Raw genomic sequence first — 16869 nt, 5'->3', positions numbered from 1 at the left:
TTGACTTGGCTTTTCCCCGGGTGTTCCGGCTTCCCCCCCCACACTCCAAAGATGTACAGGTTTGTAGATTATTTGGCTTTGGTCAAAATTGTAAAATGTCCCTAGTGTGTAGGATAGTGCTAGTGTATGGGGATTGCTGGTCAGCGGAGACACGGTGGGCTGAAGGGCCTGTTTCCGCGCTGTATCTCTAAACTAAAATGTTTGAAAGTGATTGTACCATTTACAACTTGTATTATTATATATAGGGAAGAACATCTTTTTTATAGGTACCGTTTCTTTGCCCAGAACCTGCATCACCCTGGTGTGGTGAACATGGATTGCATGTTTGAGACTCCCGAAAGAGTGTTCGTTATCATGGAGAAGCTCCACGGAGACATGTTGGAGATGATCTTGTCAAGTGAGAAGGGACGTTTGCCAGAACAAATAACAAAATTTCTCATTACACAGGTACGTGATAGTTACAAATGCCAAATGGTAATAGTACAATCTTAAAGACGAGAATAGGATATGGATCGGATATGTTTAGAGGGTTACAGGCAGGTGGGACTAGTGTAGATGGAGCATGTTGGTCGACATGAGCAAGTTGGGCTGAAGGGCCTCTTTCCAAGTTGTATGACTCAAAGAAGGTAAAACAAACACTGACTTCTCCAACTTTAGGTAACTTCCTGGACAGGTATGTTTGTCAAGTCACAACTTGTCTCATTGGTGTTTCCATCCAGTTGGTGAAGACTCCACATTGCTGAGTCTTATGCCCCTGTCCCACTTAGGAAACCTGAACGGAATCCTCTGGAGACTTTGCGCCCCACCCAAGGTTTCCGTGCGGTTCCCAGAGGTTGCAGGTGGTTGCCGGAGGTTGCAGGTAGTGGAAGCAGGTAGGGAGACTGACAAAAACCTCCGGGAACCTCCGGGAACCGCACGGAAACCTTGGGTGGGGCGCAAAGTCTCCAGAGGTTTCCGTTCAGGTTTCCTAAGTGGGACAGTGGCATTACCAGTCTTAAATGAAAGCTATGAAACTTTTTTTAAATCTGCAGAGTAGAAACAAGAAACTGCTGATATTGGTTTACAAAAATAAATGCAAAGTGCCGGAGTAACTCAGCAGGTCAGGCAGCATCTTTGGAGAATCACCAGAAACATCACCTATCCATTTAGTCTGAAGAAGGGTTCCGACCCCAAACATCACCTATCCACGTTCTCTAGAGACGCTGCTTGACTGCGCGGCACTGAGTTACTCCAGCACCGTGTGTCTTCTTTTTAAGGCTTTTTCATCTATGTCAAAAATCTCACTTGATATTAAAGAATGCATATGTGCGTTGCTTACTTCTAGTGCTTAGTCATCTCAGTTTTAACACTGAAGAGAGCCTGAATCTGCTGCTCCCTCCAATAAAAATGTTGGCCTCTGTTTTGAAAATTGTTTCCTGCATTTTAGAGCCACACAATGTGGAAACAGGCCGTTCGGCCCAACTTGCCCACTCCGACCAACATGTCCCATCTACACTAGTCCCACCTGCCAGCGTTTGGCCCATACCCCTCTAAACCTTTCCTGTCCATGTACCTGTGAATGACAATGGAAATAAAAGAACAGTTAGGGTAAGATAAATGAAGGAATTTCAGATTACAAAGAGCATAGAATATAAGGTGGACAAATTGAAATCAGGGACGAGATAACAACTTAGATTAAAAATGATTTTTCATATAATCTTTTACTGGCAAAGAGTTAGACGGCTTTCATGATAGTAGCATTCCTGAGGGTATACTTCTGGAGGATTTAAGATATATCGTCAATGGTTTGATGATAACAAAATTTCCAAGAAGCAAAGCGCTATGAATTTCCCAAGCCATATGTTGAATAAATTCTTGCTTAGTGCTTTTAATAACTTGATTTTTTTTTAAACTTTTAATAACTTGATTTTTTTTAAAACAGATACTCGTTGCTTTGCGACATCTTCATTTTAAGAACATAGTCCACTGTGACCTGAAACCTGAGAATGTCCTGTTAGCATCTGCTGATCCTTTGCCACAGGTTAGAATGATTTTATAATGCTGTTAAGTGACCACAGTTGCTGTAGCGTTGATACTATCAGTGCACTCACACACAATCCTGCCCGTGCAAAGCACGTTTTCATACCTGCTTCTTTTCCAAACGTAGGTCAAGCTTTGCGACTTTGGATTTGCACGGATAATCGGGGAAAAGTCTTTCAGACGTTCTGTGGTGGGAACACCAGCATATTTGGCTCCGGAGGTACTTCGGAACAAAGGATATAATCGATCATTAGATATGTGGTCGGTAGGAGTTATCGTCTATGTCAGTCTTAGCGGCACCTTTCCATTCAATGAAGATGAAGATATTCACGAACAAATTCAGAATGCGGATTTCATGTACCCCCCTAATCCCTGGAAGGAGATCTCAGTGGATGGTGAGTGTAATAGATTGACATATCAATCTACAGGAATGATGTGTTAGAATCACCATTCTATATTCACCTTTCATCCAAAGAGAGGTTTTTGCCTTTATTTTTGTTTGATTGAACAATATTTTATACTTTAATAACACGTGTACTTGGTAGAGTGAAATTCCTCATTTTGCATGCAGTACACAAGTGTGCAGAGAGTATGTAAAGGGCGCCGAGAAAGTTACAAAAGTATTCAGTATAGTCCCTCATCCTTCTGCCTGCCTCCCCCCCCCCCCCCCCCCATGTCCCTCTTTGTTCTCAGGCGCACATCCTCGACCAAGAGGGTGACGGATTTCCAAAGGCCCCCCATTCTCGCCGATATCCCTCCACGCACGGCCGGTGACCAAGCCCAGTCGGCTCGGCGGAGAGATGAATGCTTTTCACCTTTTGCAGTACAGCTCCACCAGCCTTGCCTTATTATCCGTTTAACCGGACCAACAGAGGTCATGTTTGTGCGTTCTCCCTGTGATCGCATGGGTTTCCTCCAGGTGCTCTGTTTGCCTCCCACAATCCAAAGACATGCAGGTTTGCAGGTTAATTGGCTAAATTGTAAATTGTCCCTAGTGTGTAGGATACGGGGTGAACACTGGTCGGCGTGGGCTCGTGGGCCTGTTTCCACGCTATATCTCTGCCGTCTAATGTCGTAAGAATTGGTGGATTGAGTGTGGGTACCTGCAATCCTTCTTGGGTCCCGAACTGGGAGGCAGGAGGCACAATATGGTGGTGCGGGCAATGGTTGAGGACACACACATGGTTGTGGTAGTGAGTTCGACCAGAACATAGTCATAGAGCAGGGGAGCAGCAGGAAGCACAGAGGCGGAGCAGTGAGAGAGGGTTTCACCGCGCACCTGTCGGAGAGAGGAGGAGAACTTCTTCAAAGTGGGCATATCTTGAGGAGATTTTGCACTGGAGCATTCAAAATGTAGAAACAAAGAACTGCAGATGCTGGTTTACAAAAAATGGACGTACCTTTAGAATGGCAATGAGGAAGAATTTCTTTAGACAGAGGGTGGTGAATCTGTGGAATTCTGCCACAGAAGGCTGTGAAGGCCAAGTCATTGAGTATTTTTTAAGGTGGACACTAACAGATTCTTGATTAGTATGGGTGTCAGGGGTAATGGGAATAAGGCAGGGGAATGAGCTTTAGAGGGAAAGATCGATCAGCCATGATTGAATGGCAGAGTAGACTTGATGGACCAAATGGCCTAATTCTGCTCCTATGAACTTATGAACTTTAACATGGTTTAATATGACAAATGTGATTGTTACTTCTTCATATCAAATTTCGAAAGTAATGGCTTTTTACTGCTCCTATCTTTGCATCTTCATGGAATCAAAAACTTTTAACGGGTTTTGCCCAATCTCAATCCTGCAATATGTTATTTGATCAACTTTGCACTAAGGTTTTTACCAAAGCAATTATAAATACAGTTACAGTAACATTGCATAGCATGCCACCATTTTTTTTTGCTACGCAATGGCGACTGATGTACTTCCAATTTCATTCTCTAACATATGCACTTCTAGCGCTGCTCAGCAAATGGGTAACACGGAAGTGTGGGCATCGATGGCATCACATGTAGTCTGCCAGGGACGTTGTGTGGAGTAGGCAGGTGGCAATGTTAAACCCTGTGCAATGTTGATTTGCTGTCACCTATGCCAAAGTGTATCCATCCAACTAATGTAGGTGTTAATCACACATAGAAACCTGGGGTTTGCCAGCAAGGAATACAACCCCCACCCACCATCCGCTCCCTCCCCCACCCCCCGATCTTGGCTCCGTAAAGAATCTTAAAAGACTCGCAGACTTTAGAGTTTAGAGATACAGTGTGGAAACAGGCCCTACGGCCCTCCATCCATGCCAACCAGTGATCACCCCCTACACACATTAGGGACAATTTTACACTTAAGGGAGCCAATTAACCTACAAACCTGTACGCCTTTAGAGAGTGGGAGGAAACCGGTGCACCCGAAGTAAACCCATGAAGTCACAGGGAGAATATACAAAGTCCATACAGACAGCACCCGTAGTCAGGATCGAACCCGGGTCCCTGGCACAATAGGGCAGTGACTACCACTGCGCCATTGTGCCGCCCGACATGTCAGTGATTGAACTTGGCTTGTGCGAGGAAGGGTGTATCGATTGAAGTAAGGAGATACCTCCAGAGCTTGGAATATTCGGCTGCCTTTGGTTGACACAAATGCAGCCATTGCTCGCCACTCTGGGGAAGGGGGGGGGGGGGGTTTGTGGTAGGAAGAAGTCGGTGGCACAAAGTGCAGGGTAGCCAACTAAATGAAGAAGGAAAGAAAATAGCTGTGACCTAAAAGAAAAATCCATTGAGAAACTGAAGGGAGCAAATGTCAAGTCTGAAGAAGGGTCCCAACCCAAAACGTCACCTATCCATGTTCTCCAGAGGTGTTACCTGACCCGCTGAGTTACACAATGCCATGCACATTCAGATTTTAGGCCGTCAAGATACAGTGCGAAAACAGGCCCTTCGGCCCACCAAGTCCGCGACGACCAGTGATGGCCACTTACACTAGCACTATCCTACTACACACTAGAAACAATTTCCAATTTTACCAAAGTCTATTAACCTACAAATCTACAAGTCTTTTGATGTGGGAGGAAACCGGAGCACCCGGAGGAAACCCACGCGATCACAGAGAGAAAGTACAAACTTCATACAGGCAGCGGCCGTAGTCAGGATTGAAACTAGGTCTCTGGCATAGTAAGGCATCAACTCTACCACTGCACCACCATGCCGCCCTTAATGTAGTAGTTATTATTAAAGCCTTATACTTTTAGAGTAGTAAAATAAGAATAAAATGAAAGTTAAAATTCAAACCTATATCCATACCATTTTTCCATTATTTGACAATTGCTAACTCGAGAACAAACTACAGGTCCACCATCAATTTTCCAGCACCCTTTGTTCCAGAGTCTTTCTAGATTGTTTGGACCAATCTGTTTTGTCGGACCAACAGAGGTGAGGGCCTCCTGAAGGTCCAATGGTATCAGAACGGTCCACCTAGGTCGCCCAGGGGTCGCTATACCGGCCTGCAAAATCAGCCTAGAAAATCGGCTGCCCGAATGGATCTGCCAGCTCCATCCCGGGCCCTAGGCCCGTTCCAAAGCCCCGGCTACAGGGGGCAAATTCGACCCGATGAGGTAGAGATTGGCTGCCTCACTCGGCCTGGGTGCCACATTTTCAGGGGGAACTCCGGGGGAAGGGGGGCGAATTGAAAATGCACTCTCCTAATTTTGTACGGATTAAAGTTGCCGGAAAATCGGTGCTTGATCTATATTTTAAAAAATGAGAGGAAGAAGTATTTATTATCCTTAAAAAGATGTAGTGCTAGAGTGACTCCACAGGTCAGGCAGCATCTGTGGAGGAACACGGACAGGTGATGTTACGGGCTGAGACCCTTCGTCAGACTCACTGAAGCCGCTAGAGAGTGAGAACGAGGGACAGCTCGTGCAAGTGCAATGCGGATTGTGTAGATCGCAGGGCATGGAAGGAGAATTTAGGGGCAGCACAGTGGCGTAGCGGTAGAGCTGCTGCCTTCCAGCACCAGTTGCCAGAATAATTGGTGGTGGACCTGTATTTTAGTGCAACTCGATAACAAGCATCTTCCGAAGTAGCAATCAAACAGTGAAAAGCATTGCTCTTGTCTGCCAACGCATTTGTAAGAGGTCTCTACACTTCATGTCAAAGACAGATGCATTTTTTTGTGATTGTTCAGTCAGTCACATTATGTTGATGGGTGGCTTTTGAAATCTGCAGCCCTGGGGTTTAAGTTCACTGAGCCAGCCCTTGACCTGCTGAGATGAGCTGGATTTTTGTTTGCATGCACTTGTTGCTTTCACTTGCCACACCTAGATTTAGAATCTAAATTATTTTAACGGTTTAACCCCACTTCAGGATTCAGGGACAGTTTCTTCCTAGTTGTTATCTGGCATCTAAACAGTCCTGCCAACAACGAGAGAGTGGTCCTGACCTCCCATCAACTCATTGGAGACCCTCAGATTATCTTTGATTGGACTTTATCTTGCACTAAACATTATTCCCTTTATCCTGTATCTGTACACTGTGGGCGGCTCGATTATAATCACGTACAGTCTTTCCGCTGACTGGTCAGCACGCACCAAAAGCTTTTCATTGTACATCGGTACATGTGATAATAAATTAATTTAAACTAAACTTAAAAATACTTTTTTTCTATGTTCCAGCTATTGATGTCATCAACAACTTATTGCAAGTAAAAATGAGAAAGCGTTTCAGTGTGGACAAGTCTCTAAGCCACCCTTGGTTGCAGGTATGGCTTCCATAATTCATTTAATACTTGGTTAAAATGTTGTGCTTTTTTCTCCGAATCATGGAAGGTTGTCATAATATTAACTCCAGATCAATATAAACTTCACACCTGAAGATATGTGCAATCATGTTCATAATAGTTTTGGAGGCCACTGGACAAATCCAGCATGTTCCTGAGTACGTGGACATCTGTGATGTGTTTAACTTTTATCAACTCTTTTCTAAACTTGGTCGACGAGAGCATGGGGGGGACCTCCGTGAGGGAGGGGGGAGAACAATGGACAAAGGAGGACCCGGCGTGGGGGGGATCAGTGGTGGGGGAGGGGGATGGGGAAGAACAAAGGGGGAGCTGGCGTACTTTGTAACTTTGTCAGCGCCGTAGGTGGCCGCTATTGGCATACCTTGGGTATGGAAGCAAGGAATTTCACTGTGCCTTGTCACATGTGACAATAAAATAATCCATTCCATTCTATTTTACCAACTGTACCATTGCAGCAGCCAAAATGTGGATTTTGCAAAAAGCGATCGGGAGCTGCAAAATTCCATGCTTCAGTTTGATTTAGTTTAGTTCAAAGATACAACGTGGAAACAGGTGCTTCGGCACATCGAGTTTGTGCTGACCAACAATCGCTAGGGACAATATAGACTTTGGAGTTTAGAGATACAGCGTGGAAACAGGCTCGCCACGACCAGCGATCACCCAGTACACTAGCACTATCCTACACACACTAGGGACAATTCACAATTTTACCAAAGCAAATTAACCTACAAACCAGTACGTCTTTGGACTGTGGGAGGAAACTGGAGCACCCGGAGAAAACCCACGCGGTCACAGGGAGAAAGTGCAAACTCTGCACAGGCAGCACCCGTAGTCAGGATCGACCTTGGTCTCTGGTGCTGTGAGGCAGCAACTCTACTGCTGCGCCACTGTGCTGCTCATCAACGTTCACTCCTAAACGTGCCCCTCTCCATCACCTGAAGTTGCAGTACCACCAGCACATAAAGCAAGCGTCACTGGGCTCGCTGTTATTTTGCTCGCAAAACCTGGTTTAACATTTTTAAAGTGGCAGAGCGCTTGCAAGTGAGAGTTTCATTGTAGTCTTGCCAATAACACTTCACAGGGAGTTATTTTTGATCAAGGACATGCAGTCATATGGTGATAGAAGATGGAGGCAAAGGTTTTGTTTTTGTGTTGTGCCAGCAGAATAATTTACTTGAATGTTCAAGTCAGGAACTAGCTACTTAGCCCATGCATACATGCTGGCAGTACACACCACTCCGACAGCTCTGCTGTTTGAAAGGACACTCACTTGCTTTATTCTTCCTGGCTGAACATGGTGTCTCTCCAGCAACTTGAATTGGCTTAAGTTACAATCTACCTCCCAGAAGATAAAGTCAAGTCCGATCTCCAGCGTGGAACATGATCCTGGGGCATGCTTGAGTTCTTTGGTGATTGATAAGCTGCCTGTAGAACGTACATAAGCCTGTTGTAAGGCAAATGCAATGTTAGCATCGTTTCGAGAGGACTAGAATATAAAAGTAGAGTTGTAATGCTGAGGCTTTATAAAGGTGCTGGTCAGACTGCATTTAGAGTATTGAGAGCAGTTTTGGGCCCCATATCTCAGCAGGGATGTACTGGCCTTGAGAGGGTGCAGCGGACTTTTACAAGATTGGGTTGGATGATTGGGTAAACGTTAAATTGGAGCATTTGACGGCACTGGGCCTGTACTCGCTGGAGTTTAGAAGGATGAGGGGAAACCTTGAATCTTACCGAATGGTGAAAGGCCTGGATAGAATGGATGTGGAGAGAATGTTTCCAATAATAGAAGAGTGTAGGACCAGAGGCCATAGCCGCAGAATAAAAGGACGTACCTTTAGAAAGGAGACGAGGGTGGATTTTTTCAGCCACAGAGTGGTGAATCGGCGGAATTCATTGCCACAGACGTCTGTGGAGGCCGTCATTGGGTATTTTTAAAGTGGAGATTGACCTGTTCTTGATTAATAAGGTTGTCAAAGGTTATGGGGAGAAGGCAGGAGAATGGGGTTGAGAGGGAAAAATATGACATGAACTTATCACTATCGATCAGGTTAAGGCACTTTCTTTTACCTGCCGTAACCTCAAGTTCATCTCTAAGTTACCAGATCCCTGATAACTTACATGGGAACTCTGGAATTGTATGATAGTTATATTATTTTAATGTTATAACACAAATGCGACCCATTTATCTCTAAACCTTTCCTAACCATGTATCTATTCAAATGCTGTTATAGTACTTGGATCAATTACCTCCTCTGGCAGCTCGTTCCATATACTTTGTAGGTACCCTGTATACGTGCCCCTCAGGTTCCTATTAAACCTTTCCCCTCTTGCTTTAAACCTATGTCCTATGACCTATGGCACTTGATTCCCCTACTCTGGGTAAATTTCTCTGTGCATTATCGATCCTCAATGAAAAATAATCCAGTCCATTTTGGATAATAAGAATACAGATGGGGCATAAAACCAGCAAATGTACCCTGTCAACTCCCCTAAAGATTTTATACACCTCTATCAGATCACCTCTATCCTCCTGATGATGGCACATGGTGCAGCGGTAGAGTTGCTGCCTCACAGTGCCAGAGACCCGGGTTTGATCCTGACTACGGGTGCTGTCTGTATGGAAATTGTATGTTCTCTGTGTGACTGCGTGGGGTTTTTCTGAATGGTCTGGTTTCCTCGCACACTCCAAAGATGTACAGGTTTGACTGTGACTGTGATTCACTTTTATGTCATCGCATTTTAACTAAATATCGCTTGATACTATGTGGATGCTGTCTAAAGTTTGAATAAAATTGAAGTTGATGTCAAAATATGCCTCAGAACCTGGCGGACTGGTGCGCCAATAACAACTTGGCACTAAACACCTCCAAGACCAAGGAGCTGATTATTGACTTCAGGAGGTCCCATTCTGGAGAATACGCCCCAATCTCCATTTATGGGGAAAGTGTGGAGAGAGTGTCCAGCTTTAAGTTTCTGGGCACTCACATTTCAGAAGACCTCACATGGTCCACAAACACCGCTGCGCTGGTCAAGAAGGCACAGCAACGACTGTTCTTCCTGAGGACATTAAAAAAGACTGGTCTGCCCCAACAGCTGCTGACAACGTTCTACCGCTGCACCACAGAGAGCATACTAACGTATGGCATCTCTGTGTGGTATCTCAGCTGCACGGAGGCGGAGAGGAGAGCTCTTCAGCGCGTCGTCAACAGAGCGCAGAGGATCATCGGGACAGAGCTACCAGCCTTGGAGGGCATCTACCACACGCGGTGCCTCAGGAAGGCCCTCAGCATCCATAAGGACTCATCACACCCCTGCCACGGTCTGTTTCAACTACTTCCCTCCGGCAGACGTTACAAGGCCTTCTACGCCCGAACCTCCAGACTCAGGAACAGTTTCATCCCAAGAGCTATAGCGGCTCTGAACCGGCCCTAATGAGTGCCCCCCCACCCACCCCCTTTGGACAGTCTCCCTCAGATGGTCACGTCAATCAATTCAGCTTGTTTATTTATGTATTGTATTTATTTACCTTTCTTGTACATCAGTGGAGCTGCATACTAAATCTCGTTGCACTGACGTACAATGACAATAAAAGATATATTATTATTATTATTATTATTATGAGTTCTAAAATTGACCTCCTAGTGTGTAGGTAAGTGTACGGGCTGATTGGTCGGTGCGGACTTGGTGGGACAAAGGGTTTGCACGCTGTATCTCTAAAGTCTAATGCTGGTGAAATTTGTTCTGGAGCCATCTAAAGACACAGGTTTTTGTAGTGAACAGTGAGCACTGATTCTGAAGAAGGGTTGTGACCTGAAATGAGACTTATGTCTTCTCTCCAGAGAAGCTGCCTGACCCGCTGAGTTACTCCAGCTTTCTGTGTCTATCTTCAGTGAGCACTGCTGGTTGATTGCTACCCTAGATCAATCCTCTCAGCAAAGCCAAAGAGGCCCAGGCACAAACCTAGGTTTTGCCCACAGTCTGACTCTTGTATTGGAAGTACATTGTTTGAAGCACTTGGTCTAACCTGGGGTTGTAACCAATTTACTTCACCTCACATTTGCTCAGGTTAAACTCCATTTGTCATTTTTCCGCCCATTTCTGTAAGCGGTCTACATTCCTCTGCATCTGACAGCATTCCTCACTGTAACTCCTCCAATTTTAGTGTAATCAGCAAATTTACTCACCAACCCGTCTACATTTCATCCAGGTCATTTATGTATATTCTTTACATGAATGTAACTTGTCTCAAGACTCATTGTAGAACAATTCCTAAAAACGATAGTTAATGAAGAGTCAATGCTGATGTATAAGTGTGGGTCTGTGCATGTGTTTGCCTGTGTGCATCTGTATGCGTGCATGTGTGTGCGAAATCTTTTGATAGGACTTAACACTTAGCTAGAACTTTGCTAGAGCTTAATTCTCCCCTCTTTTTTCCCCTCTGGTTTTGAAGGACTACCAAACGTGGCTGAACCTACGAGAGCTGGAGTGTAAACATGGAGAGCGCTACATCACTCACGAGAGTGACGACTCACGCTGGGAAGAGTTTGCTGGGGAGCACGGCTTGGAGTATCCGATGCATTTGGTCAATCATAACTCTGACTGCAGTGAGAGCAGAGAGAAGGAGGAGGCAGAAATGAGAGCACTGAACGAGGGCGTCAGTATTCTCTGAACAGATACAATACAGATCCACCGATTTTCCGGCAACTGGTGGTCCGGCACCTCCTATAATCCGGACAAAACTACGTGAGTGCACTTGAAACTCCCCCCCCCCCCACCCCACCCTTGGAAGTTCCTGCCGAAAATTCCTTTCTGGTACCATTGGACTCCTCTCAGAGGCCGTTATCTTTGGTGGTCCAGCAAAATGGATAATCCAGAAAGGCTCTGGAACCAAAGGTGCCGGAAAATCAGTGGTGGAACTGTATATGAATGAACAATTTTCACAAACACGCAGAGGGAAAAGATGAACAGACTTATCAAATGACTGCAACTTCTGCCACGACCACAATGAGGGAAGTGGGGTGGGAGGGAAGGGGAGAAAATGTCTGAAGAAGGATCTCGACCCGAAACGTCACCCATTCCTTCTCTCCAGAGATGCTGCCTGTCCCACTGAGTTACTCCAGCTTTTGGTGTCTGTCTTCGGGAGATAATGATGGCTCTCTACCAATAAATGCAAGTTTAAAAAGCAATTGCCATTCTAATCCCAAATGCTAGCACTGATAAGCATTGTGACCTGGAGACTTTAAGAAAACGACAAGTTCATTTATTGCATTTCATGCAACATTATGCATCTATTTTTCTGTGCGTGTAACTATGTTCTTGTACCTCCTGTGCGAATGGAGCACTGAGTATATAATTGCAAAGTTATTAATTTGTATCTTTCTCATTCTGTCGTTTCCAGTGTGCCTTTGCTGGTGAGGATTCCCATAAATCTATAACGCTCCCCCATAGCGGGGTGCAACCCTTTGTAAATTTTGCTTTATTACATATTTTTAACCTCTTTCAGTACTTAGCTGTATGGCAACTCTTGGAAGAGTATAAGATGATTGCTGTTCTGTGAACAATTTTTGACCTGTTATAAAGAACAAAAGGAATTTTTTTTAATATACATGACTTTTTGGTTTAATCATGCCTAAAAAATATAACTTAAGCTGTAAGAAACAGTAACAAGGGAACAAAACTCACGATGAGCAGTCACAGAACACTTGTGTACAAATGCAAGATAGTCTTGTAAGCTCTAATGCCTTAGTTGTGGCATTTATTACAGGACAGGTCAGATTGAATTCACTTTTATGTCATCGCATTTTAACTAAATATCGCTTGATACTATGTGGATGCTGTCTAAAGTTTGAATAAAATTGAAGTTGATGTCAAAATATGCCTCAAGAAATAATTTCCACAGGTCTTAGAATAATTTCAGCTTCAACCTAAAGAATGAAGACTCAAACTGTGACATAATTTGTGCTAATTCAGGATTATTCTGCAGGATGGCAAACAATTGTGGCTGAATTTAGTTTTGTTTATTATTGTCATGTCTACCGAGGTACATTAAAAAAGCTTTTTTTGTTGCGTGCGATCCAGTCAGCGAAAAGACTATGTAATAATTCTAATCACGCCGTCCAAAGTGCACAGATACAGGATAAAGGGTTTAATGTTCAGACTTTAGAGATACAGCGCAGGAACAGGCTCTTCAGCCCTCCGAGACCGCGCTGACCAGCGATCATCCCGTACACTAACACTTTCCTACACACTAGGGCCAATTTGCTATTTTACCGAAGCCAATTACCCTTCAAACCTGTACATCTTTGGAATGTGGGAGGAAACCCGGAGAACCTGGAGAAAACTCACTTGGTCACAGTGAGAACATACAAACTCCGTACAGACAGCACCTGCAAGTCAGGATTGAACCCGGGTCTCTGGCGAAGTTAGTCAGCAATTCTACCGCTGCAGACGTTTCTGCATAAGTAATAATTGTTGCTTTTCATTTCTGGGTAACATGGATATTCCTCAGCATGCTGTGTGGAACTGGAAGGCTGTGTGAAAAGAGAGTTGCCTTTTCTTTCTTTGTTCTCCTCTATCCCACGTGCCAACCAAACCTTCCAATGGATTGACTAGTATCTGACGCTTCATAAATTATATGGAATTGCAGCAATTTTCCAAATAAACTGTATTTATACCAAGTTTAGCAACCAGGGAAATATGGGACCTGATCAGTCACGGGAGTCTGCTACTAATCAAAATGTTGAAGGTAAACAAAAATGCTGGAGACACTCAACGGGTGAGGCATCATCTATGGAGAGAAGGAATCGGCGACGTTTCGTGTTGAGACCTTTCTTCCGACTGTACTTGTCGCTTTACCTCCCCACTCGACTCCATCCAAGGACCCAAGCAGTCTTTCCAGGAGAGGCAGAGGTTCACCTGCACCTCCTCCAACCTCATCTACTGCATCTGCTTTTCCAGGTGTTAACTGCTCTACATCAGCGAGACCAAGCATAGGCTTGGCGATCGCTTTGCCCAACACCTCCGCTCAGTTCGCATTAACCAACCTGATCTCCCGGTGGCTCAGCAACTTCTCCTCCCATTCCGAATCTGACCTTTCTGTCCTGGACCTCCTCCATTGCCAGAGTGAGGCCCAGCGCAAATTGGAGGAGCAGCACCTCATATTTCGCTTGGGTAGTTTACACCCCAGCGGTATGAACATTGACTTCTCCAATTTCAGGTAGTCCGTGCTTTCTCCCTCCTTCCCCTCCCCTTCCCAGCTCTCCCACAAGTCTACTGTCTCCACCTCTTCCTTTCCTTTTCCCGGCCACCCCCCCCCCCTCCCCCCCCGACATCAGTCTGAAGAAGTGTCTCGATCCGAAACGTCGCCTATTCCTTCTCTCCATAGATGCTGCCTCGCCCGCTGAGTTTCTCCAGCATTTGTGTCTACCTTCCATTTTTCCAGCATCTGCGGTTCTTTCTTAATCAAAATGCTGATGGATTTTTAAGAAGAGCACAGCATTTACAGTTACTCTACTCCAGAGTTAGTGGTGAATCCCTGCACCCCACTGTACCTCAGGATTATAAGAACCATAACAGGGTGACACGCTGACGCAGCAGCAGAGTTGCTGCCTCACAGCGCCAGAGACCAAGGTTCGATCCAGACTATGGGTGCTGTCTGTACGGAGTTTGTACGTTCTCCGTAACCACGTGGTTTTTATTCGGGTGCTCCAGTTTTCCCCCACACTCGAAAGACGTACAGGTTTATAGGTTAATTTGGCTTTGGTAAAATCGTAAATTGTCGTTAATGTCCCTGATTAGTCACATCGGTCCGCTGCTAATCAAAATACTGATGGATATTTAAGAAGAGCACAGCGTTTACAGTTACTGAGAAGCTAAAAGTAATCACTACGGTGTTTACTCTCAGAGTATCCACTATAAATACCTTTAAAAATAATCTTATATGTTTATTTTTCACAGGAACTCACAGAGATAAAAATCTATAACAGCTCCAAATTCACATTAGCTCCATATTCATCTCAGAATAGAGTCAAACTTGATCCCTTTGGCATCACACAGTTTTCTATAAAAATTGAAACGTCCAGAAGTATTAGCTGTAGTAAAAAAAAAAAAAAAACATTGCTTTATAAAAGGCCGGCTTAATACTAGCAATTGTAATTGTTACATAGCAAATTTGAAACTGACTACAAAAGTAGCAGATAACGTTCTACATACATTATGACATTAACATGTTTTAGCTATTGATAACCAAATGCAGGCAGGTGGGACTAGTATAGATGGGGCACGTTGGTCGGCGTGGGAAAGTTGGGACAAAGGGTCTGTATCCACACTGTATGACTCTATGCTTCTATAGTTCTTTATGGAAAGAACTTGCATTTAGTCTAGTTTAGTTTGAATTAGAGATACAGCACGGAAATAGGTCCTTCGGCGCGCCAAGTCCACACCGACCATTGATCACGTACACTAGTTCTATCCTACACACTAGGGACAATTTACAGAAGCCAAAAAACCTGCACGTCTTTGGGATGTGGGAGGAAACCAGATCAGCCGGAGAAAACCCACACGGTCACAGGGAGAACGTACAAACTCCGTACGGACAGCCCCTGTAGTCAGGATCGACCCCCTGTCTCTGGCGCTGTAATGCGGCAACTTCTCCGCTGTGCCACTGTGCCACCCTTCTTCAGACTACGCCCATGTTATGCCAAACAGTGTCCACATAACTCTTGCATAGAGATATCTGTAGTGGACTGTACCCGACAGACAGACCAGTGCCACAGTGTTACTCTGACCTGCACCCTTCTCCACTGAGTTCCTCGTTCCTCATGCCTCCAGTTCCTCGTGCTGGCGAGAGCAGGAACAGGGAGATACAGGACCTGAATATGTGGCTGAGGAACTGGTGCAGGGGGCAGGGATTTAGATTCTTAGACCATGGGATCTGTTTTGGAGTGTAGGGGAACTGTACAAAAGGGACGGATTGCACCTTAACAGGTGGGGCACCAGCATTCTGGCAGGCAGGTTTGCCACTGTTACATGGGTGGTTTTAAACTAAATAAGGGGGAAGGGTGTCAAATGGGATAGCCAAGGACGGGGTTAAAGGGAAAGAGAGTAAACGGATAGTTAATGACCCCAGAATTAACGGGAAAGAAAGCTCACAAAGGGATAGGAGAGTATGGCCAAGTGTAATAGGGATCGATGTGAAAGGTGAGATGCTTAAGGAATTAAAAGTATTGTATATGAATGCATAAAGTATAAGAATTAAAGTAGATGAGCTCGAGGCTCAGTTAGAGGTTGGTAGATATGACATTGTGGGGATTACTGAGACGTGGCTGCAGGAGGATTGGGAACTTAATATTCAGGGTTATACATCCTATAGAAAGGCCAGGCAGGTGGGCAGAGGAGGGGGGGGTAGCTCTGCTGGTGAGGGATGGAATTCAGTCCGTTGTGAAGGAAGACAGGGACTGACGAGGTAGAGTCACTGTAGATTGAGTTGAGGAATTGTAAAGGCAAGAAGACACTAATTGGTGTTATCTATAGTAGCCTGGATGTAGGGTGTAAGTTGCAGCAGGAGTTAAAACTGGCATGTAACAAAGGTAATGCCACTGTGGTGATGGGGGGTTTCAATATGCAGGTAGACTGGGAAAATCAGGTTGGTTCAGGACCCCAAGAAAGAGAGTTTGTAGAATGCCTCCGAGATGGATTCTTAGAGCAGCTTGTAATGGAGCCGACCAGAGAAAAGGCAATTCTGGATTTAGTGTTGTCTAATGAACCAGATTTGATAAGAGAACTCAAGGTAAAGGAACCGCTTGGAGGTAGTGATCATAATATGATTAGTTTTAATCTGCAATTTGAGAAGGAGAAGGTTAAATCGGAAGTGTCAGTGATGCAGTTGAACAAAGGGGACTATGAAGGCATGAGGGAGGAACTGGCCAAGGTAGACTGGAAAGGGTTCCTAGCAGGAATGACAGTGGAACAGCAATGGCAGGAATTTCTGGGCATAATCCGGAAGACGCAGGATCATTTCATTCCAAAAAGGAAGAAAGATTCTAAGGGGAGTAGTAGGCAG

General features: G+C 44.9%; 1 protein-coding gene across 2 annotated transcripts in view; it reads left to right on the top strand.

Moving 5' to 3' along the window:
- prkd1 (protein kinase D1) overlaps nt 1-12682 on the top strand; it is a 187519-nt gene extending 174837 nt beyond the window's left edge. For both annotated transcript variants that reach the window (XM_033026982.1, XM_033026981.1), the window contains exons 14-18: nt 286-447; nt 1922-2020; nt 2147-2414; nt 6685-6770; nt 11260-12682. In XM_033026982.1, coding sequence (XP_032882873.1) covers nt 286-447; nt 1922-2020; nt 2147-2414; nt 6685-6770; nt 11260-11478 — 834 coding nt within the window. In that variant the 3' untranslated portion in view covers nt 11479-12682. The remainder of the gene's footprint in view (nt 1-285; nt 448-1921; nt 2021-2146; nt 2415-6684; nt 6771-11259) is intronic.
- Nucleotides 12683-16869: the final 4187 nt, after the last annotated feature.

This window comes from Amblyraja radiata, chromosome 9 (genome assembly GCF_010909765.2).
Source record: "Amblyraja radiata isolate CabotCenter1 chromosome 9, sAmbRad1.1.pri, whole genome shotgun sequence".
Taxonomy (NCBI): Eukaryota; Metazoa; Chordata; class Chondrichthyes; order Rajiformes; family Rajidae; genus Amblyraja; species Amblyraja radiata.
This window is presented reverse-complemented; position numbering and strand designations above follow the sequence as displayed.